Source organism: Xenopus laevis, chromosome 7S (assembly GCF_017654675.1).
Source record: "Xenopus laevis strain J_2021 chromosome 7S, Xenopus_laevis_v10.1, whole genome shotgun sequence".
In the NCBI taxonomy this organism is placed as follows: domain Eukaryota; kingdom Metazoa; phylum Chordata; class Amphibia; order Anura; family Pipidae; genus Xenopus; species Xenopus laevis.
This window is the reverse complement of record NC_054384.1, coordinates 5,148,809-5,174,029: the sequence shown is the minus strand read 5'-3', so window position 1 is coordinate 5,174,029 and position 25,221 is coordinate 5,148,809. Positions and strand designations below refer to the sequence as shown.

The 25,221-nt window shown below is 34.8% G+C and overlaps 3 protein-coding genes across 3 annotated transcripts; all 3 read left to right on the top strand.

Moving 5' to 3' along the window:
- The first annotated feature begins 939 nt into the window (after nucleotides 1–939).
- LOC108697157 (olfactory receptor 8H1) lies at nucleotides 940–1,927 on the top strand. Its single transcript, XM_018227083.2, has one exon. It carries the CDS (start codon nucleotides 980–982, stop codon nucleotides 1,925–1,927), a length of 948 nt encoding a protein of 315 aa, XP_018082572.1. The 5' UTR covers nucleotides 940–979.
- A 7,552-nt stretch (nucleotides 1,928–9,479) lies between these two features.
- LOC108697156 (olfactory receptor 8H3) lies at nucleotides 9,480–10,505 on the top strand. The gene has a single exon (XM_018227082.2). The coding sequence runs from the start codon at nucleotides 9,480–9,482 to the stop codon at nucleotides 10,434–10,436; it is 957 nt and encodes a 318-aa protein (XP_018082571.1). The 3' UTR covers nucleotides 10,437–10,505.
- A 6,812-nt stretch (nucleotides 10,506–17,317) lies between these two features.
- On the top strand, nucleotides 17,318–18,265 carry LOC108697155 (olfactory receptor 8H1). The gene has a single exon (XM_018227081.1). The coding sequence runs from the start codon at nucleotides 17,318–17,320 to the stop codon at nucleotides 18,263–18,265; it is 948 nt and encodes a 315-aa protein (XP_018082570.1).
- Nucleotides 18,266–25,221: the final 6,956 nt, after the last annotated feature.

The following is a 25,221-nucleotide window of genomic DNA, read 5'->3' as shown; positions in this document are numbered from 1 at the left end:
ATTTGGGTAAAAAATAAAGAACTGAAAGATTCATAATAATAGAAAGTCATATTTTTCTTTAATATAACAGACTTAATAGAAACAAAAAACAGAAGTCTGAAGGTACAATTTTCAATGAGTATTCTTCAAATTTGTTGCTCACAATTTCTTTGCATTTTTTTATACAATTGTTTTGTTTTCTTCTTCACTGAAATTGAAATGTCAGCCTGGCAGCAGAAAAAGGTCTGGGATCCTGTAAACCTATTATACAGAAAGCTCAAAAGTATGGAATGGCCGTCTCCCATAAAGTCCATTCATTTTCTAAAATGATTTCCTTTTTCTCTGTAATAATAAAACAGTAGCTTGTACTTGATGGTAAATAAACTGCATGAATCCATATTGGTGGCAAAACAATCCTACTGAGTTTATTTAATGTTTACATGATTTTCTAGTAGACTTAAGGTATAAAGATCCAAATTACAGAAAGATCTGTTATCCAGATACCCCAGGTCCAGAGCATTCTGAATAACAGGTCCTATACCTGTAATTGGTATGGTATAAAGTCATTACTTAAAATAGGGTCTAGTTATAAATTTATATTAAAAATCAAGATAATAATCAAACCTCTTATTTATTTATTTTTGCACATCTTTAAACATTGTGCACATGTAACAGATTATATTCATTCTCACAAAATGTTGCCATATATAGTATCACAATAGACTAACACTTTCTGTTTTTCATCTTCAGTAAAGTTCCCATTGGTTGGAATGTTCTAAAAACATTAATATATTCAACTGAGATATGTGACAAACTGGATAAGGCTCAGAAACAGAACCCATGGCCGTGCCTCTAACAGAATCAGTAGGGCTACTATCAAGGTCTAATAGTATATGAAGGTAACATTTCAATGAAGAAACATTAATGGGTATACACATTGTATACATTTATACTGTACTACTTTAGTTTGCTTTCATACACATCAAAGTAGACTTGGAAAATGGCCACAGAAATTAAAGGAAATGTTTCTGGATTCATCATCCAAGGGTTCTCTGATAGTTCCAAATTCCAGATCTCTCTTTTTGTGCTAATCCTTATAATCTATCTCATCATTCTGATGGGAAATCTCATCATATTCTTAGTCATTTCATGGAATCCTCACTTACACACCCCCATGTACATATTCTTGCAGAACCTTTCAATCATAGACATTTCTTTCACCTCAACTATTTTACCTAATTTGCTACATATTCTTCTCACTCAACAAAATAACATTTCATTCTTGGGGTGTATGACTCAAATGTATGTTTTTGTGGCCTTGGCTAACAGTGAATACTTTCTCCTGACGGCCATGTCATATGATCGTTATGTTGCCATCTGTGATTCCCTTCATTACATTACCCGAATGAGCCGGAAACATTGTGCTTGGCTTATAATTGCAGCATTCACTGTTGGTTTTGTTGACCCTTTCAGCATAGTTATCCTTATATCTAAACTGTCATATTGTGCTTCCCATCTTATTAACCATTTTTTCTGTGATGTCACACCATTGCTAAAACTTTCCTGCAGCAGCACTTTTAGTGTGGAACTTTTAATCTACATCGAAGGGACATTGCTGACTTTCAATTCCTTCCTCCTTACTCTGACCTCATACATATTTATCATCTCTGCTATCCTGAAAATCCAATCCTCAGAGGGACAACAAAAAGCCTTTTCTACCTGTGCTTCTCACCTGACCTGTGTGATAACCCTTTATGTGACAATTATTTGCTTGTATATGAGACCTACAAAAAGTTATTCTCTGGAAAGGAACAAGTATTTTTCACTGCTGTACATTGTCCTGGGCCCTGTGCTAAATCCTCTGATTTATACACTAAAAAATACAGAATTTAAATCTTCTTTTATAAGAACAAGGCAAAGAATTACATTTATTTTATATCAGTATTAGGTAAAGGCCAGTGAATAAAAGTTCTGAAATGGAATGTCCTCCTCACACTATTTTGTTAACTTTTTTCCTTTTTAACATTAAACTCAGTTTAAATTAACCTTAAGAATGATGTAGACAGGGATAGTCTGAGACAATTTGGATGTATTTTTTATTTTCTGTGGTTATTGAATGTTTTAACACTTTTAGCTTTGCAGTTGAGAATTTCAGAAGCTATCTGGTTCGGTCCACCTTGGCAACCAGGCAGAAATTTGAATGAGAAACTGAAAGATGAAGCGGGTTTTATGTGATTATTTATAAATAATCATTAGGTAAAAGTAAAAGAACACCTTTAGACTTTTGTATAGAAAATTAGCTAAGCAGTGAGGGGGGGGCAGCTACCAAGAATTCTGAACGCACAATAACTGAGCTTAGTGGTTCCTGATACAGATCAGAGTTAAATCGTGTTGGGAAACAAAGGGAAACTCAGTGTCGGACTGGGATGCCAGGGGCCCACCGGACAACCTTAGACCGTGGGCCCACTTTCCAAACTATTATTCCTCCTCTCCTCGTTAAACCTCTTTATTCTCCTAGTCTTTTATATCTACTTACTACTGTATACTTTATACTTCCATTACCGTGTATACTCGAGTATAAGCCGAGTTTTTCAGCATCCAAAATCTGCTGAAAAAGTCTACCTCGGCTTATACTCAAGTCAATGGGCAGTAGCTGAGATTGCAGTCACTTTTAATCATTCCTATACCAACAATTCGCTTGGGGAGAGACTGCAATATCACAGAGTGCCCTCTGTTGGTTACATGAAAGAATAACAGTGCGCCCTCTTTTGGTTATATGAAAGAATAACAGTGACTGCAATATCACACAGCGCCATCTGTTGGTTATGTGAAAGAATAACAGTGACTGCAATATCACACAGTGCCCTCTGTTGGTTATATGAAGGATTAACAGTGATGGCAATATCACACAGCACCCTCTGCACATGGTGGTGGGACAGTGGGACAATGCACACAGTAATCTGTTTGGCAATTCTCTGTCACCATCAACTTTGCAAAGAAGTTCGGTTGATCGATGGGGGGGTCGCTTTGGTGGAATGTGCGCTGCTGGGAGACAAGGCTGTAGTTGTGTCTAGGCTTATACTCGAGTCAATACGTTTTCCCAGTTTTTGTAGGTAAAATTAGGTACCTCGGCTTCTACTCGGGACAGCTTATACTCGAGTATATACAGTACGTTTTTTACAATAAAGAAATAGGGAATGACTGGGAAATAGGCAAATAGTTAGAAGCAAAAGGGCCACTGACATCTGGGCCCACCAGGAGTTTTCCTGATATCCTGGTGGGCCAGTCCGACACTAGTGAAATATAGACTCAAGAAATGTAGAGGGGAAAACACACAGACAATCTGACTCATACCCACTTCTGAAGCGTTTTGGTCTAACTAATCTAGAACAGGGACAACTAGGACACAAAATGCCACCAAGATGGGCACAAAGGTCTGTAGAGGAATTAGATAACAAATCTGTGACTCCAAAAAACATTAACCTAACATATCTAAAATCCTTATAGTTTAAGTTAGACTTTAAGTTAGACTTTGCTGATATGATTGGCCAGTTTAAAGCTACTTTAAAAGAGGAAGAAGATAGAATAAAGTCAGAAATCTCTTCCACACATTTTGAAGTTGCTGACAATGAAACAAATTGGTAGAGAACAATGCAGAGGCCTTGGTTGTAGTAAACACCCATCAAGCCAAAATTATATACAAACTGCAAAAGTGACTAGATAATAGGGGACAATGACTTTCTAGAAAGTAGCATTTTTTGTGACACATTGGTGCACCTTTTTAATCAAATACCTTGGAAACTGTCAGGACTCTAGGGTATTTGAACTCTGGCATGTGTTTTCCTGGGACTATGCACTTTCCGGTTGAGCCACCGGAGGCTCTCATAGTCGCTCCTGACCAGTCCTCCTACCTATAAGTCTTCATTGTATTTTCTGTCTTCTCCCTTGTCTTCACCCACCTCATTAGTCCCATGTGTTCTCAATCCTGTAATCAGGACCCTTTATAAACCTGTCCCTGACCACTGCTCTTGGCTTGATCATGAGCTCCTGAGCCGAATCTAGCCTCTGACTTCCCACGACTTCTGTTATTCCCGGTTCCTGATTCCTGTGTCCCTTGCCTGATTCCATGTCCTCCTCTTCCCACCTGGTTCCAAATACCCATCTTCTGTGGATTCCCTTGTTTGACCTTCGGCCGGTTACTTGACCTTTGGCCTGTTACTTGAGCCTGTCACTGACCTTGCCTGCCTTTCGGACATAGCTAGTCTTCCAACAGCCATGACCTTCTCAAACCGTTACTGGATATTGCTCAGTTTTCTGTCTCTACCCAGGCCTGTATCTGGACTTTGCTTTTTCAGTTTGCTTTTTCAGTTTTTCCTCTTTGTTGTTGCTTACATTCTAACCATTAAACCTTGTTCTCTTTACCATGGCTTCTGCTGTTAATTCTGCAGTTAACAGGTGTTACAATATCTGGGTTACCCAATCTATGGGCTTCAACCTGCTGGACATTCACGAGCATTCAGACATGACAGAAACCCCCTTTCACACACTAGAGACAATCCACAGAGCCCTATGATCAAGAGGTATCTCATATTAAAAGTCAAGGAACAATATTTGTAAAGGAGAAGAGTTTACAAACAGAGAAGAAACAAATATTCATTACATATATGTATGCTGAAATATTGTTTTTACATAACCTATAATGTTATACGCTACAGAAATGCAAACTGGATAAACCAAAGAAGGAAAATCACATGTACTATTATCCCAACCTGTCTTAGCCGTGTTCTGTATATCCTGAAAAATTGATAAACCAAATGTCAATGACTGGGTGAATTATGCCAAATACTACAGATTTCTTCTCTCTCCCAAGCAGAAAACTCATGTACTGAGGTCTCCACACCTAAAAGCAAGTGTAAAAAAAACATTGGATGACCCCTATAGTGATGAGCAAATCTGCCCGATTCCCTTTGCATGAATATTTGCTGAACCACTGGAAAATTCACAAAAATATTAATGTCAATGGACGTTTTTTTTCACTGTAACTTTTTTTGTGCAAAATACATTGAGGTCTATGGGTAGAAGAATAGTCCTATATTCTCTATAACACTTATGATATAAATTGGGAAAGGTCCTAAAGAAACCTACAGATTCTGCGTCACAGAATGGAAGAATAATGTTTCCCAACCGCAGGAACATCAGACTAGCATTCAATAAAATGATTTAACTGCATGTAATGCATCGTAGTTTGATCTTCACAGTCACTATTGCATTTTGATTTTATTTATGTGTAATGGCTTATGTTACACGCGGCAAATTAAAACTTTTTTATATATATTTGTTTGTAGTTATTTTATTTTTCAAATGTAATTTCCTGTGTCAGAAATGACATCTCTTCCCTTCTTAAGAAAGTCATATTTAAGGAAGGCAAATTTTATCCAGAAACAACTTCTCAATATAAAAGCTGGGATTTGTAAGAATTGTAACAGAGTGCTTTTGTTTTTAACAAAAAATTAAAAATAGGTTTCCAGAATAAAGTGTGGATTAAGGGTTTTATAGTGTTGACAAAAACCTCAGAATTGATTTTGATTCTTCAACACAAAGTTGTACAGCAGTATCAGAAGTGATATGTATAGTAGTTTCTGTAAGAATATTCTTGCTACTGGTTATTTTCAGTAGGAAATTAAGTTCTGTAGTACAGATTTACAAAGTGGGATTTTGCATCATTATTTACTGTATTTCTGTATTTGAATCCAAGTATTCTAATGGACCATCTAAGTTTACTGAGAGCTGTAGTCAAGAAGCCTACACTACAGTATGTAGTGAAAAAGTTGTCTATACAAATTTTACAGTACATATAGTGCAATTTTTTTTTAAATGTAAGCCAACACCAAGGGGATTATTTATTATATTCTGAATGCCCAAAACTCGAAAAAAAAATTCCTATAAAATCCGAATTTTTAGTGGAAACAAACTCTAATATTTCAAGATTTATTATAGCCCGAGGATGGTCAGAATCCGAAAATCCGGCTTCTCAGACCTGCCAAGGTTGTATATACATCAGTGGGAGAGGTCCCTTTGCTATTTGTACGTTTCTGTGGTCTGCACTGGAATTAGCCCAAAAATCTGACAAAACCTGGAAAAAAGCCAGAAAAAATTGAGCGATTCGGGAAAAAAAATTGTACAATTTGGATTTTCGCTCGATTTTATCGAGTTTTTCCCTGATCCGATTCAGATGAATAATAAATAAGTCAGGAATCTAGTTTGGTTAGACTTTTTTAATGTAAATAACCAGATAAATTGGGATTTTGATAAATAAACCCCCAAATATGTGATATTTAGTAAGTGTTGAAACCACACAAAACTTTAATACAAAAATTTGCCAGGTTAACGTTTTCAAGTTCCTATAGAAGACAATGGGAGCTGCACTGATCCTATTGGACCATTTTTACTCCTCAAGGGGTGTGGCCAACCGTCACTGCCACATCAGGGCCAACCCCCCCCAAGGGCCTCCCTGGGGCAAATCCCACTTTGTCCCCCTTACCCCACTTGCGTACTTTCTTTCTGATTCATGCCAGGAAGGAAGCGGCTCTGGTAGCCAGTGGGGCCCATGAGGGCTGAGGGCCCGCCAGGTTTTTTCCCAGTGTTCCGCTGGCCCAGTACAACCCTGCTCAAATCTTAAACCTCATTGAAATATATAACAACATAAGAGAAGATAAACACCAAAAAAGATAGATGATCTGTTTGGAAGGCTGCCGAAGGTCCTCCAGCTGGTCCTCCAACATGGTTAAGAGCTCAAGTCAAACAATGAAAAGAGTGAAGGTGATGCTGTTTTTGTACAAAGTTAAAGGGATACTGTCATGAGAAAAAAATCAAAACGCATCAGTTAATAGTGCTGCTCCAGCAGAATTCTGAACTGAAATCCATTTCTCAAACAGATTTTTTTATATTCAATTTTAAAATCTGACATGGGCTAGACATAATGTCAGTTTCTCAGCTGCCCCCAGTCATATGACTTGTGCTCTGTTCAGTCACTCTTTACTGCTGTACCGTAAGTTAGAGTGATATCACCCCCTCCCCCCAAGCAGCCTAACAACAGAACAATGGGAAGGTAACCAGATAACAGCTCCCTAACACAAGATAACAGCTGCCTGGTAGATCTAAGTACAGCACTCAATAGTAAAATCCAGGTCCCACTGAGACACATTGACCTGAGATGCATCTACACAGCAATATTACAACTAAAAAATATACTTGCTGGTTCAGGAATGAAATTTTATATTGTAGAGTGAATTATTTGAGTGTAAACAGTGTCATTTACAAATAGGTGGCAGGCACAGTTAGATACATTTGTAGCAATTTAAGATAAGAAACTATTTTAACTATTTAAGGTAAACCGGACTCTTGGGGAACTGTGACTTGCAGCTTATTTGAAGAAATGTGTCCAAACTTCCCATAACCTGACAAATTTTGTAAAATTGTAAGTAGGGGGTGTGGCCATAAAAAGGGGCGTGATAAAAACATTTTTGCCGCACAATTTTCCAATTACCCCGAAGTAAGTGCTGGGGGAGCTGGTAGTGGGGGGCTCACTGGTACCTGGTTATGCCACTGGTTTTGTATTTTCTGTGAAAACATTTCTGCCTCTTGGTGGAAAGGCATGTTGTGTATCAATTAGTATAACAAAAACCTGTTTATTAGCAGAATTATCTGTGGAACATTTTTATACATTTTTTATACAGCACTTTATGCATACATGTTGATAAAAAGAAATAATTATTGTGTATTCTCTGAAGAATTCCCTTAGTCACACTGGTTATATAAAGTGGCTTCCTATGGAGACTGTCGGACTCTGTGCCTCTGCATGGAAGGAACTTCTACTCCTCAGACTGAGACAAACAAATCTCTGATTATTTATATATTTACATGATAAAACATATCTGCCTTTGATAGGAGCATCAAAATGTGAGAATACAGGTAAGTAATGGAGTTCACAGGGAGTTCTTAAAACATTGTTTGCCTTGATTTTTCTTGTCTGGAAGTGAAAAATAGATTTGGGGAAAAAATCAAGAACTGAAAGATAAACATAATAATAGAAAGTCATATTTTTCTTTAATATAACAGACATAATAGAAACAAAAAACAGAAGTCTGAAGGTACAATTTTCAATTATTAGACTTTTAATTTGTTACTCACAATATCTTTGCATTTTTTTATACAATTGTTTTGTTTGCTTCTTCACTGGCGAATGGTCGATATCAAATCTTTAAAGAGACAGTACATGATAAATTTCAACATTAGAATTTTCGAATTTTTTTCTAATTCAGATCGAATTTGGACTATTCCCTTGTCGAGGTACACAAAAACAGCTCAAAATCGGAGTTTTTTTTAATTCAAAAATTCACCTCGACCTTTGATAAATTAATAAAAAACTTATTTAAATAAAAATTATTTAAAATAATATTTTTTACATCTTTCTTTTATTCATTTTCATACAAGCGGGAAGAGGCACAGTAAGAAAGAAGGGGAAGAAAGAAGGGGAGAGGTATCACTGTATAACAAATTGATATCAGTGATAGAGAGAATATTGTTTCATTGTACAGGGATAACAAAAACTCACTCCTACATTATTGAAAATAGTATTAATATAAAAAGTTAATTATCTCCAAAAGCAATAGAATTAAGTTTTGGAGTGATTTTAAGGGGGTGATTTGCTAGAATTATTTCATCATGCATCGAGTTTGTTTCCTAAAAATGTATCTTTTTTATCATTTCTCTAAAACTCCCAAAATATGAGATTTATGAAGTGTAAAAACCATTTAAAACTTTAATACAAACTTTGGCAAGTAAAAGAAGTCGAGCTCCTATAGACGTCAGACTTTTTTCAGATTCAAATGTAAGTAGTAAAACGTCTTCAATAATGACTCCCCAACTCCAGTTGTGCTAGATTTACTTCTACTAGTTATACCATGACCTGGATGAATGAAAACCTTCATAGACAAACTAGATGATTTTGCTGTTTCACCCTGTCATGAGCACCAGGTTTTATAAGCAGAATCTTCCAGAAATATCCGATAATTTCAAATATTGTCATATTCACTTACCAACTGTGAAATAGAATGGAGGTAAAATGATAATGTTCTATAAACTAATAGGAATATTGTATTTCTGCCATTAAAAACAAGATCTACTGTATGTTTGTGGACTGGGAAAAGAAAAGAAATGACATCAGAGAACTATGTCAATTATGAATTCCTATGGTTGCAGCTCTACCAAACGTTTAACACACAACATTCAAACCTCTAATTTTTTTATTTGTATATATTAAAACATTGTGCACATGTATTATAATAGACTAACACCCTGTGCTTTTCATGGCCATAGCCGTGCCTATAACAGGACCAGTAGGGCTACTATCAAGGTCTAATAGTATATGAAGGCAACCTTTCAGTGAAGAAATTTTAATGGACAGTTTGCTTTCTTACACATCAAAGTAGACTTGGAAAATGGCCACAGAAATTAAAGGAAATGTTTCTGGATTCATCATCCAAGGGTTCTCTGATATTTCCGAACTCCAGATCTCTTTTTTTGTGCTAATTCTTATAATCTATCTCTTCATTCTGCTGGGAAATGTCATCACATTCTTAGCCATTTCATGGAATCCTCACTTACACACCCCCATGTACATATTCTTGCAGATCCTTTCAATAATAGACATTTCTTTCACCTCAACTATTTTACCTAATTTGCTAAATATTCTTTTCACCCAACAAAATACCATCTCATTCTTGGGGTGTATGACTCAAATGTATGTTTTCATGATCTTGGCTTCCAGTGAATACTTTCTCCTGACGGCCATGTCATATGATCGTTATGTTGCCATCTGTGATCCCCTTCATTACAATATCCGAATGAGCAGGAAACACTGTGCTTGGCTCATAACTGCAGCATTTATTGTTGGTTTTCTTGACCCTGTCAGCATAGTTATCCCTATATCTAAACTGTCATATTGTGCTTCCCATCTTATTGACCATTTTTTCTGTGATGTCACACCATTGCTAACACTTTCCTGCAGTAGCACTTTTATTGTGGAACTTTTAATGTACATTGAAGGGACATTGCTCACTTTCAATTCCTTCCTCCTTACTCTGATCTCATACATATTTATCATCTCTGCTATACTGAAAATCCGATCCTCAGAGGGGAGACAAAAAGCCTTTTCTACCTGTGCTTCTCACCTGACCTGTGTGATAACCCTTTATGTGACAATTATTTGCTTGTATGTGAGACCATCAAAAAGTTATTCCCCGGAAAGGGACAAGTATTTTTCACTGTTGTACATTGTCCTGGGCCCTGTGCTAAATCCTCTGATTTATACACTAAAAAATAGAGAATTTAAATCTTCTTTTATAAGAACAATGCAAAAAATTAAATTTATTTTATATCAAACGTTTACCCTCTAGTGAACTCTCGAGTTATCCCAAAAAAGGACAAAGACTTATCTCTACCCTCTTACAATAGACCAATTTCTTTATTAAATCAAGATATCAAGATGCTATCTAAGGTTCTTGCTGATAGGCTCTCTTTAATTCTTCCCTCCGTAATTTCAGAAACCCAAAATGGCTTTATTAAAAACAGATCTGGAGATAAAAATATTAGGGCTTTGATCCCTATTTTATGTTTTTGTCAAAAAGCATAAAATTCCCAGTTCTATTCTTAATAATGATGCTGAGAAGGCATTTGATAATACAACATGGAAACATTTATTTATGTGCCTTCAAAAATTTGGTATCACGGGCCCATTTTACCAATATATCGAATGCCTCTATAAAAGTCCCATCACTCTTTGAAATATTTAAGGGTACGAGACAAGGCTGCCCTTGATTAAGGGAATTACTATCAATAATAAACAACTCAAGGTTTTAGTCTTCGCAGATGATTTGTTGCTGATTTTAAGAAACCCAGAGTCTTCATTTAAGATTGTTTTTGACTTACTGCAACATTTCCAGTCTTTTTCTGATTATAAGGTTAATCTGAATAAATCTGAAGTGATAAACATATATGGTTCTTTTTCACCTGAAATACCCCAAAAATCAGATTAAATATTTAGGATTAATAATTCCTTCAGATTTAAATAATTCGTATTCATTAAATATTCTTCCTGCTTGTCATAAAGTTTCCTCCATGTGTGAAAAATGGGCCAATGCTCCCCTTAATCTTAAGGGACGAGTGATATTTTTTAAATCATTGATATTCCCCATGCTGATATACCCATTAATTAATCTCCCTTTGCTCATAAAACATTCTGATATCAAGAAACTTGATTCTGCTCTTATCAAGTTTATATGGAATGGTAAAAAAAGCAAAGATTGCTCTCCATAAGTTGAGAGCTCCAGTTAAACTTGGAGGTTTAAATCTCCCTAATTTCTGAGCTTTCAATTTATCAGCCCTTACTAGATATCTCATTGAGTGGATCTCTCAAGGTAATAAGTTTACAAATCCTGAAATTGAAATTTTTCATGAACCTCACTTTGATATTACATCTGTTTTACATAGTAAATGGGGTAGTATTCCTAGCAATTTTAAGAAGAATCCCCTTTTTCAGGACTCTATTTTTGTGTGGAAACACTTATTCTCTCGACATAGCTACAGTTATACAGAAACTCCTTTTATGCCGGCTAAACTCTTACTTAAACCCTCAGATTTTCAAAAGTCTGAGTCCTTTTTATTTTCTTTGAAGAAAAAATGATTAGTCTTAGTAAAAGATTTATTAGATCCACCCAATGAGACTCTGTTATCTTGGTCAAGACTCAAAAAAGACTACAGGCTTCTTGAATCTGATAGATATTATTACTTAGCTTGTCAATGTGGTCTTTCTTTGTTGAGTAATAATAGAAACATTGTTTTGTCAGATCATAGGCTAGCTGAAGATTTGAGAGAGTTTTTGGAGATTCCTTCTTTGATTTCTATTAACTCTATATCTAAAAAATTCTGGAATGATTATGGGTCAGATCCACACCCATTACTTAAAGTGTCCAACAAATGGGCTGAGTTTCTACAATGTCAAATATCCCCTTCAGATTTGGTGAAGTCTATTTGTAATAACAATAAATTCATTTTGGCAGAGAGTTGTAGGATACAACATTTTAAGTTAGTTCACTTAGGCTATGGGAAAAATTTTTTCTTAAGGTATCTTTTCTAGTCCTGCATCATACTGTCCCAAGTGTGATGAGTATAATGTGTCCCTTTTTCACTATCTATGGACTTGTCCAAAGATCAATATATTTTGGAAGGAAGTTACCAGTTTTCTAAACATTAATCTGAAAATAAAAATAAAATTATCTCCAGGTTTTGCTTTGTTGCTTCTAGATGATAGTAGGCTCTCTTCAAATTTTAATATATATATAAATTTTAATATAATATATATAATTTAAGTCCCAAGAAAATAAAATATTGACAATTTTATTTTTGGCTGCCTCCAGAAAGGCTTCATTTAACTGTTGGCTACAAAATGAGTCTCCCTCATTGACAGACACAATGACTTATATGAACCAGCTTAGTTGGCAGGAAGCTTTATTAGTAAAAACTAAAGGAAATAATTCCAAAGAATCATTTAGACTTATATGGTCTCCTTACTTTGAGTTCTGTGACTCCAATACCAGAAGTCAAATATCTCAATTTCTTCAATTGTAAAATGTTCATAGGGGGGGTTATCTGACATTCCCAAGACAATGGGCTTTTTCTTTTTCTTCTTTTTCTTTTAAGAATGTCTATGCGTCCACTGGCTTAGTTAGTTCTTGTTAGTTTCTATTTTATTTTACATATTACTTCATTGTAAATTATACATTCTGTATAATATGTCATTGAATTAATCTTCTTATTCTGCATACTATTTGTTATTACATTGATTTTTATGGTTTATTGTGAAAACCAAATAAAATATTTCAAATCAAAATTTATTTTATATCAGTATTAGGTAATGCCAGTGAATACAACTTCTGAAATGGAATGTCCTCCTCACACTATTTTGATAACTTTTTTATTTTTAAATTCTACTTAAATTAACCTGAAGAATGATATACACGGGGATAGTCTAAGACAATTTGGACTTTTTTTAAAAATTTATTTTTTATTTTTTGTGGTTATTGAATTAAGTAGATTCTTCAACACAAAGTTGTATAGCAGTATCAGAAGTGATATGTTTAGTAGTTTCTGTAAGAATATTCTTGCTACTGGTTATTTTCAGTAGGAAATTAAGTTCTGTAGTACAGACTTACAACATGTGTATCAATATTGTGTGATTTAATTCTGCATCATCATTTACTGTATTTCTGCATTTGAATCCAAGTATTCTAATGGACCATCTAAGTTTACTGAGAGCTGTAGTCAAGATGCCTACACTAGAGTATGTAGTGAAAAAGTTGCCTATACAAAATTTACAGTACATATAGTGCAATTTTTTTTTAAATGTAAGCCAACACCAAGGGGATTATTTATTAAAGTCTGAATGCCCAAAACTTGAAAAATTTTCCTATAATATCTGAATTTTTAGTGGAAACAAACTCTAATATTTTGAGATTTAATTTACCCAGAGGATGGTCAGAATCGGAAAATCCGGCATCTCAGACCTGCAAAGGTTGTATATAAATCAGTGGGAGTGGTCCTTTTGCTATTTGTACGTTTCTGTGGTCTGCACTGGAATTAGCCCGAAGATATTAATATTTTGAACTATAGTGAAAAATTCTGCCCTTTTTCCACAAAAAATTGAGCCATTCACTGGAATTAGTCCGAAAATCGGAGTAGTTTTTTTTTTAATCGAGCGATTCGGGGGGAAAAACGAGAAAATTGTACAATTTGGATTTTCACTCGATTTTATCGAGTTTTTCCCTGATCCGATTCAATTGAGTAATAAATAAGTTAGAATTCTAGCTTGGTTAGACTTTTTTAATGTTAATAACCAGATAAATTGTGATTTTGATAAATAAACCCCCAAATATGTGATATTTAGTAAGTGTTGAAACCACACAAAACTTTGATACAAAAATTTATACAGCACTTTATGTATATATGTTGATAAAAAGAAATAATTATTGTGTATTCTCTGAAGAATTCCCTCAGTCACACTGGTTATATAAAGTGGCTTCCTATGGAGACTGTCAGACTCTGTGTCACTGCATGGAAGGAACTTCTACTCCTCAGACTGAGACAAACAAATCTTTGATTATTTATATATTTACATGATAAAACATATCTGCCTTTGATAGGAGCATCAAAAGGTTAGAATACAGGTAAGTAATGGAGTTCACAGGGAGTTCTTAAAAAAAACGTTTACTTTGATTTTTCTTGTCTGAAAGTGAAAAATAGATTTGGGTGAAAAATAAAGAACTGAAAAATAAACATAATAATAGAAAGTCATATATTTCTTTAATATAACAGACTTAATAGAAACAAAAAACAGAAGTCTGATGGTACAATTTTCAATGATAATTCTTTTAATTTGTTACTCACAATATCTTTGCATTTTTTTATACAATTGTTTTGTTTTCTTCTTCACTGAAATTGAAATGTTAGCAGAAAAAGGTCTGGGATCCTGTAAACCTATTATACAGAAAGCTCTAAAGTATAGAATGGCCGTCTCCCATAAAGTCCATTCTATGATTTCCTTTTTCTCTGTAATAATAAAACAATAGCTTGTACTTGATGGTAAATAAACTGCAGGAATCCATATTGGTGGCAAAACAATCCTATTGATCTTATTTAATGTTTACATGATTTTCTAGTAGACTTAAGGTATGAAGATCCAAATTACAGAAAGATCTGTTATCCAACCACCCCAGGTCCAGGGCATTCTGAATAACAGGTCCCATACCTGTAATTGGTATGTTATAAAGTCATTACTTAAAATAGGGTCTAGTTATAAATTTATATTAAAAATCAAGATAATACAAGACAGAAAAATAACATTTATGGCTGCACTGCAGTTTAAAGGGTAAAAGAAGGAGGAAATCAAACTATTAGGGGCATATTTATCAAGGGTCGAATTTCGAATTTGAAAAACTTCAAAAATTCGAATTCACAAAGGCCAACCGAAATTAAGTCTAAGTTTTTTTTGGGGCGAATAGGTCTGTTTTCTATCAAATAGCTCTGTATTCAGCGAATTCGAATCAAAGTTTTTCCCAAAAAAACCTTTGATTTTTCAAAGTCCACCAATTGACTCCAAATATTGATATTCAAACTTTCTAACTTTTTTGAGATTCAAATCAAATTTGGACTATTCCCTAGTCAAGGTACACAAAAATAGATTGAAATTCGAGTTTTTTTTAATTCAAAAATTCACTTCGACCTTTGATAAATCTGCCCCTTAATGAATAGAAATTCAGCAAACAAAATGATTTAAAATAATATTTTTTTTTCTTTTATTCATTTTCATGCAAGCAAGGAAAGGGCACAGTAAGAAAGAAGTATCACTGTATAACAAATTGATATCTTGAGAATATTGTTTCATTGTACAGGGATAAAAAAAGTCACTCCTACATCATTTAAAATAGTATTAATATAAAAAGTTAATTATCTCCAAAAGCTATAGAATTAAGTTTTGGAGTGACTCTAAGGGGGTGATTTGCTCGAATTTTTTAATCATGCATCGAGTTTGTTTCCTAAGAATTTATCTTTTTTATTATTTCTCTAAAACTCACAAAATTTGAGATTCATGAAGTGTAAAAACCATGAAAAACTTTAATACAAAACTTTGGCAAGTAAAAGAAGTCGAGCTAGTATGGACATCAGACTTTTTTCAGATTTAAATGTAAGCTTGTTTGTGTAGGGCCCTCTGTATCTGTAATTGGTTCCTTTGTATGTAAAGCCGAATGTTCAATGTTCAGTATATGCCCATATAATGCTGCTGAATATGTTGGTGTTTTATAAATATGCACTGATAATAATAATATGGTTATATGGCTCAGATTTGGAAAAAATAGACCAAACGTGTAACAAATAGTGATTTTTTTTCACCAGCTATTGATTCACAGTTTTTTTTTCTGCGAAACTGCAGCAAAAATAAAAAAAAATCACCAAGACGCAAAAATCGACAAGATAAAATCGTTGTGGAGACAAAAAAGTCACCATAAGTAAAAACACCCATTGACTTGCATTTGGACAAAAAAGTCACGAAGACAAAAAAGTCGTAGAGACCAATAAGTTGCCACAACAAAAACACCTGTTGACTTTTATGCATTGGGAGAAAAAAATTTTGTGCACATAAAAATTTTATGTCTATTTACTTCAATGCGTTTCACAATTTTTTGCCATTTCACAATATTTTTTGCAGTTTTGCAAATTCTTCGACATGGACAGATTTGGTCATCACTAGTAATAAACGCTATTGTATTTCTAGTAGAAGGAAACCTTGAGCAAATGAACTTGCTGAGTAATTATTGAAGAGGTTTCACTACTCATCCGAGCAGCTTCTTCAGTTCAACTGACTGGTATGGGAGATCCTTGGCATATAAACTCTTTATATTTCCCTTATCAGTCAGATGAACAGAAGAAGCTGCTCGGATAAGTAGTAAAACGTCTTCAATAATGACTCGCCAACTCCAGTTGCTCTAGATTTACTTCTACTAGTTATACCATGACATGGATGAATTAAAACCTTCATAGACAAACTAAATCATTTTGATGTTCCATCCCATCATGAGCACCAAGTTTTATAAACAGAATCTTCCATAAATATCCGATATTATTAAATATTGTCATATTCACTTACCAATAGTGAAATAGAAAGGAGGTAAAATGATAATGTTCTATAAACTAATAGGAACATTGTATTTCTGCCATTAAAAACAGGATCTATGTTCGTGGACTTGGAAAAGGAGAGAAATGACATCAGAGAACTATGTCAAATGTGAATTCCTATTGTTTCAGCTCCACCAAAGGTTTAACACACAACTTTCTTATTTTTTTTCTTTTGCACATCTTTAAACATTGTGCACATGTATCAGATTATATTCATTCTCACAACATGTTGCCATTAACAGTATCACAATAGACACGCTCAGTACTTTTCCTCTTAAATAAAGTTCCCATGGGTTGGAATGTTCTAAAAACCTTAATATATTCAACTGAGATATGTGACAAACTGGATAAACCTCCTTTGTTCTGAGGATCTGAGCACAGAAGCCATGGCCGTGCCTATTACAGGATCAGTAAGGCTACTTTCAAGGTCTAATAGTATATGAAGATAACATTTTAATGAAGAAACATTAATGGGTATAATCAATGTATAGAATATTTTGTACTGTACTGCTTTAGTTTGCTTTCATACCCATCAAAGTAGACTTGGAAAATGGCCACAGAAATTAAAGGAAATGTTTCAGGATTCATCATCCAAGGGTTATCTGATCTTTCCAAGCTCCAGATCTCTCTTTTTGTGCTAATCCTTATAATCTATCTCTTCATTCTGCTGGGAAATCTCATCATATTCTTAGTCATTTCATGTGATCCTCACTTACACACCCCCATGTACATATTCTTGCAGAACCTTTCAATCATAGACATTTCTTTCACCACAACTATTTTACCTAATTTGCTACATATTCTTCTCACACAAAAAAATAACATTTCATTCTTGGGGTGTATGACTCAAATGTATGTTTATGCATCCTTGGCTTCCAGTGAATATTTTCTCCTGACGGCCATGTCATATGATCGTTATGTTGCCATCTGTGATCCCCTTCATTACATTACCCGAATGAGCCGGAAACATTGTGCTTGGCTTATAACTGCAGCATTTACTGTTGGTTTTCTTGACCCTTTCAGCATAGTTGTCCTTATATCTAAACTGTCATATTGTGCTTCCCATCTTATTGACCATTTTTTCTGTGATGTCACACCATTGCTAACACTTTCCTGCAGTAGCACTTTTATTGTGGAACTTTTAATCTACATCGAAGGGACATTGCTGACTTTAAGTTCCTTCCTCCTTACTCTGACCTCATACATATTTATCATCTCTGCTATCCTGAAAATCCAATCCTCAGAGGGACAACAAAAAGCATTTTCTACTTGTGCTTCTCACCTGACCTGTGTGATAACCCTTTATGTGACAGTTATTTCCTTGTATGTGAGACCCACCACAAGTTATTCCCTGGAAAGGGACAAGTATTTTTCACTGCTGTACATTGTCCTGGGCCCTCTGCTAAATCCTCTGATTTATACACTGACAAATACAGAATTTAATTCTTCTTTTATAAGAACAAGGCAAAGAATTACATTTATTTTATATCAGTATTAGGTAATGCCAGTGAATAAAAGTTCTGAAATGGAATGTCCTCCTCACACTATTTTGATAACTTTTTCCTTTTTTAATTTTAAAATCTTTTTAAATTAACCTCAAGAATGATATAGAAAGGGATAGTCTGAGACTATCCCTAAATATATTTTTTATTTTTTGTGGTTATTAAATTATTTCGCACTCAGTAGCTTTTCAGTTGAGAATTTCAGCAGCTATCTGGTTCAATTTACTTTGGCAACCAGGCAGAAATTTGAATGAGAAAGATTTCATTTATGTATGCTGAAATATTGCTTCTACAAACCTATAATGTTATACACTACAGCAAGGCAAACTGGAAAATCACATGTACTATTATCCCCAGAGGACTTACTTGTGTTCTGTATATCCTGAACAAACCAAATCCCAATGAGTGAATTATCCTAAATATCCCAAATACTACAGCTTTTCTCTCCCAAGCTATAACTCCTGTGCTGAGGTCTCCACACCTAAAAGCAACATAGGATGACCCTTGTAGCGATGAGCAAATCTTTTTGTTTTGCTTTGCCAGAATATTTGCTGAACCACTGGGAAATTCACAAAAACATTGTCAATTTTCGTTTATTTCACTGTAACTTTTTTGTACAAAATACGTTTGGGTCTCGGGGTAGAATAATACTCTCTAACACAATTGTGATCTAAACTGGGGAGAGTTCCTAAAGAAACCCCAATTCTGCATCACAGCAAGAACAAGAACAATGTTTCCTAACTGCAGGAACATCAGACTAGCATACAATAACAGAAAACCAGCTCAGTATTTAGAGCTACTTTTGGAATACAATACAGCAATGTGGGGCCGTTAATTACCAAAACTCAACAGCAGATTTATATCTAATGTGATGTGAAATTACATAACATTTTCAAATGGAGATTAAGGAAAGATTTAAAAGTAGATGGTAAAAACCATTATTCATCCACTTAATAAAATGATTTAGTTGCATGTAATGCATCGTGGTTTGATCTTTACAATCACTATTGTGTTTTGCTTTCATGTATGTGTAATGGCTTATGTTACACACAGCAAATTAAAACTTTTTATATATATATATGTTTGTGGTTATTTTATTTTTAAAATGTAATTTCCTGTGTCAGAAATGACATCTTTTCCCTTCTTAAGAAAGTCATTTTTAAGATTTTTAAAATTTGACCCAGAAACAACTTTAAAATAGAAAAACTGGGATCTCTAAAAATTGCAACATAATCATGTTTTTAACAGAAATCCTCTTGTGCTTTTAAAAAGGAAACAATGAGTTTCCTACATAAAGTATTGTTTTTTTTTTCTAAATGTCTTTATTTGCACCAAACAAACATTACAGAATATCACAATGAAACATGCCAATGCCCTCTGAAGTAGGGCAGGACAAAAAGGTAGGGGGGGGTCTGTACACAATAAAGTATTGTTTTAGGGTTTTATAGCACTGACAGAAGCCTCAGAATTTATTTTGATTCTTCAACACAAAGTTGTATAACAGTATCAGAAGTGATATGTATAGTAGTTTCTGAGAGAATATTCTTGCTACTCGTTATTTTCAGTAGGAAATTAAGTTCTGTAGTACAGACTTACAACATGTGTGTCAATATTGTGTGATTTAATTCTGCATCATCATTTACTATACTGTATTTCTGCATTTGAATCCAGGTTTTCTAATGGACCATCTAAGTTTACTGAGAGCTGTAGTCAAGAAGCCTACACTACAGTATGTAGTGAAAAAGTTGCCTATACAAAATTTACAGTACATACAGTATAGTGCCATTTTTTTTATGCAAGCCAACACCAAGGGGGTTATTTATTAAAGTCTGAATGGCCAAAACTCAAAAAGTTTTTTTTACTGAATTTACCGAATTTTTATGGAAAAAAAACTTGAATATTTTGAGATTTATGATACCCCAAGGATGGTCAGAATCTGAAAATCTGGCATCTCAGACCTGCCGAGGTTGTATATAAATCAGTGGGAGAGGTCCCTTTGCTATTTGTAAGTTTCTGTGGTCTGCACTGGAATTAGCCCGAAAATTTTAATATTTCGAACTTTACTGAAAAATTCTGGCCTTTTTCCACAAAAAATCGAGCGATTCAGGAAAAAATCTGAGAAAATTGTACGATTTGGATTTTTCGCTAGATTTTATAGTTTTTCTCTGATCCAATAAAATCAAGATTTTTTTAAATAATAATAAAGTAAGTAAAGATTCTAGTTTGGTTAGACTTTTTTAATGTAAATAATCAGATAAATTAGTTTTTTGATAAATAAACCCCCACATATGTGACATTTAGTAAGTGTTGAAACCACAAAAAACTTTAATACAAAAATTCGACAGGTAAAAGTTTTCGAGGTCCTATAGAAGACAATGGGAGCTGCACTGATCCTATTGGACCATTTTTACTCCTTGAGGGGTGTGGGCCCACCGGCGCTGCCACATCAGGGGCAACCCCCCCAAGGGCCCCCCAGGGCAAATCCTACTCTTTCCCCACTTACCCCCTGCGTGTACCTTCTTTCTGATTAGTGCTGTGGTCTGGTGGGGGAGAGGCCAGGAATGAAGCGGCTCTGGTAGCCGGTGGAGCCCATGAGGGCTGGGGGCCCACCAGGCTTTTTCCCGGTTTTCCGCTGGCCCAGTACAAGCCTGCTCAAATCTCAAACGTCATTGAAATATATAACAAACATAAGAGAAGATAAACACCAAAAAAAAGATAGATAATCTGTTTGGAAGGCTGGCGAAGGTCCTCCAGCTGGTGTGAAGTACATTATAAGATGATATAGAGGACATGGTTAAGAGCTCAAGTCAAAAAATTTGTGAAAAAAAAGTGTGAAAAAAGAAAAGAGTGAAGGTGAGGTTGTTTTTGTACACAGTTAAAGGGATTCTGTCATGGGGAAAAAAATTCAAAACACATCAGTTAATAGTGCTGCTCCAGCAGAATTCTGCACTGAAATCCATTTCTCAAAAGAGCAAACAGATTTTTTTATATTTAATTTAAAATCTGACATGGGGCTAGACATATTGTCAGTTTCCCAGCTGCCCCCAGTCATGTGACTTGTGCTCTGATAAACTTCATTCACTCTTTACTGCTGTACTGCAAGTTGGAGTGATATCACCCCCTCCCTTTGCCCCCCAGCAACTTAACAAGAGAACAATGGGAAGGTAACCAGATAGCAGCTCCCTAACAAAAGATAACAGCTGCCTGGTAGATCTAAGAACAGCACTCAATAGTAAAATCCAGGTCCCACTGAGACACATTCAGAACAGTAAGTCCTTTTTATAGCATGTCTGAGTGTGGTAAGTAAAGAAATAACCTTTGATTGGTTGGGATGTGCCAATAGCATACCTCCCAACTGTCTGCTTTTTTGGCGGGACAGTCTCGATTTCAACAGCTCAGTTTGCAGTGCCGGATAGCGTCTTTTCGTCAGAAATCACATCCGCAGGGACATCGTCAATGCACTAGCAAGCGCAGCATTCACTAGTGAAAGAGACTGCCGATAGCGTTCGTTCACACTCAGGCGACTTTTCTTTTTGGCGAAAGGACGTTACTTCGCAAATTCAGTAAAGTGCGGATTTTTCTGAACGTTACCTCTTTCGCCAGAGTTGACTTCACCACATCAGACCAGGAAAAGTGTTTTTCTCCAGACATTTTATAACATATGGAACATTCATATTACAGTGGGCTCATGTGTAGGGCATTATATTAACTCTCTTGTCTTTATTAAGGTTCCCTGGACATTTGTAATAAAAAGTGGTAACTTCAAGTATTTATAATAAAGACAACCATACAACTTTAAATTATTTGCCGTATGCAAATTGACCTAAGCGCAAGATCACTAGCGAATTTTCACTAGGCACAAAGGAACGCTAGCGCATCTTCGCTATGAAATGCTCGCACTGACGAAGTTAACGCTAGAGAAAAGTCACCAGCGTTTGGCGCCCAGGGCACAACTTTTCATGTTAGTGAATTAACGTAGTGGTAGCAAATTTGCGCCTGACGAAGTGGTGCGATGTGTTCTAATCGGTCGCTGGCGACAATTCACCCTTTAGTGAACCTGCCCCATACTCTTTGATCTCCTGCACTGACCAGCCATAAAAGGATACAAAGTTTCTAAAACTTAATTGACCTTTGGCAGAGAGCCCAGAATACATGGCAGGTGCACTTATATACATTTTTAGCAATTTAAGATAAGCAAATAAACAATTCTAAATATTTAAGATAAGCCGGACTCTTGGGGAACTGTGACTTATTTGCAGAAATGTGTTCAAACTTTCCATAACCTGTCAAATTTTAAAAAATTGTAAGTAGGGGGTGCGGACATAAAATGGGAGTGATCAGAACATTTTTGCCGCACAATTTTACAATTACCCCGAAGTAAGTGGTGGGGGAGCTGGTAGTGGGGGGCTCACTGGTACCTGGTTATGCCACTGGTTTTGTGTTTTCTGTGAAAACATTTCTGCCTCTTGGTGGAAAGGCATGTTGTGTAGCAATTAGTATAACAAAAACCTGTTTACTAGCAGAATTATTTTCTGTGGAGCATTTTTATACAGTTTTTGATACAGCACTTTATGTATACATGTTGATAAAAAGAAATAATTATTGTGTATTCTCTGAAGAATTCCCTCAGTCACACTGGTTATATAAAGTGGCTTCCTATGGAGACTGTCAGACTCTGTGTCACTGCATGGAAGGAACTTCTACTCCTCAGACTGAGACAAACAAATCTCTGATTATTTATATATTTACATAATAAAACATATCTGCCTTTGATAGGAGCATCAAAAGGTGAGAATATAGGAAAGTAATGGAGTTCACAGGGAGTTCTTAAAGAAAAAAGTTTACTTGGATTTTTCTTGTCTGAAAGTAAAAAATAGATTTGGAAAATAAAGAACTGAAAAATAAACAGAATAATAGAAAGTCATATTTTTCTTTAATATAACAGACTTAATAGAAACAAAAAACAGAAGTCTGAAGGTACAATTTTCAATGATAATTCTTTTAATTTGTTACTCACAATAGCTTTGCAATTTTTTATACAATTGTTTTGTTTTCTTCTTCACTGGAATTGAAATGTCAGCAGAAAAAGGTCTGGGATCCTGTAAACCTATTCTCCAAAAAGTAAATGTTCTATTGAGAAAAAAAGAATGACCCAAAATATTGCACCACTCCATTCAATTTTCCATAAATCCCAAGAACAAAAAGATAAAATATAACCTTTATTGGTATATGTTAGAATGAACCAGGCGCTGGGTTTCTTTTAGCTCGGTAAGGCAGGGAGACTACGTGCTTTAATCTTAGTCACTTTTCACGGCAATAGACGCTACCTTCTGCAAGACAGTATATCTGGGGGTGCGTTAATGGCTGGTGGGGGACTGGCACCATAGCAATATAATCTCTTCAATTTTGAGTATGATTAACCTATAAGCATCTGGGATACACTACACAATTTAGCAAATAAATGTGCTCCGCCTGATTGTAATTTTAATACATTTTTTCACCCTTGGTTCATTTTAACATATACCAATAAAGGTTATATTTTATCTTTTTGTTCTTGGGATTTATGGAACATTGAATGGGGTGGTGCAATTTTTTAGGTCATTCTTTTTTCTCAATAAAACATTTACTATATTTCACTTGACCCTGCACACCATTTTTTTTGGTTTCTCGATTGGTGGGAGGTGCAGCAGACCCCACCACACTTGTATCATCATGTTATCCAAAAAGCTCTAAAGTATAGAATGGCCATCTCCCATAAAGTACATTCTATGCAGATAATTCTATTTTTTTTTAAAATGATTTCTTTTTTCTCTGTAATAATAAAACAGTAGCTTGTACTTGATGGTAAATAAACTGCATGAATCCATATTGGTGGCAAAACAATCCTATTGAGTTTATTTCATGTTTACATGATTTTCTAGTAGACAAGGTATAAAGATCCAAATTACTGAAAGATCTGTTATCCAGACACCCCAGGTCCTGAGCTTTCTGAATAACAGGTCCCATTCCTGTAATTGGTATGTTATAAAGTCATTACTTAAAATAGGGTCTAGTTATAAATTTATATTAAAAATCAAGATAATAAAAGAGAGAGAAATAACATTTATGGTTGCACTGCAATTTATTGGGTAAAAGAAGGAGGATGTCAAACTATTAGGGGCATATTTATCAAGGGTCGAATTTTTGAATTTGAAAAAGTTTGAAAAATAGGTCCGTTTTCAATCAAATAGCTCTGCATTCGGCGAATTTGAATCAAAGTTTTTCCCAAAAAGTCCATCAATTGACTCCAAATAGGTTCTAGAAGGTCCCCCCATAGGCTAAAATAGCAATTCGCAGGTTTTAGATGTCGAAGTCGAATTTTTAAAGAGACAGTAAATTTCGATATTCGAATTTTCTAATTTTTTTCAAATTCTAATCGAATTTGGACTATTCCCTAGTCGAGGTACACAAAAATAGCTTGAAATTCGAGCTTTTTTAATTCAAAGACTCACCTCGACCTTTGATAAATCTGCTCCTTAATGAATAGAAATTCAGCAAACAAAATTATTTAAAATAATATCTTTCTTTTATTCATTTTCATACAAGCGAGGAAGGGGCACAGTAAGAAAGAAGGGGAGAGGTATCACTGTATAACAAATTGATATCTTGAGAATATTGTTTCATTGTACAGGGATAACAAAAAGTCACTCCCACATCATTTAAAATAGTATTAATATAAAAAATTAATTATCTCCAAAGGCAATAGAATTAAGTTTTGGAGTGACTCTAAGGGGGTGATTTGCTAGAATTTTTTCATCATGCATCGAGTTTGTTTCCTAAGAATTTATCTTTTTATTATTTCTCTAAAACTCCCAAAATTTGAGATTTATGAAGTGTAAAAACCATGATTGACTTTAATACAAAACTTTGGCAAGTAAAAGGATTTAAGCTCCTATAAACGTCAGACTTTTTT

What these genes read in the sequence shown, in the direction of transcription:
- LOC108697157 (XM_018227083.2), top strand. Translation starts at nt 980, where the DNA reads ATGGCCACAGAAATTAAAGGAAATGTTTCTGGATTCATCATCCAAGGG.
- LOC108697156 (XM_018227082.2), top strand. Translation starts at nt 9,480, where the DNA reads ATGGCCACAGAAATTAAAGGAAATGTTTCTGGATTCATCATCCAAGGG.
- LOC108697155 (XM_018227081.1), top strand. Translation starts at nt 17,318, where the DNA reads ATGGCCACAGAAATTAAAGGAAATGTTTCAGGATTCATCATCCAAGGG.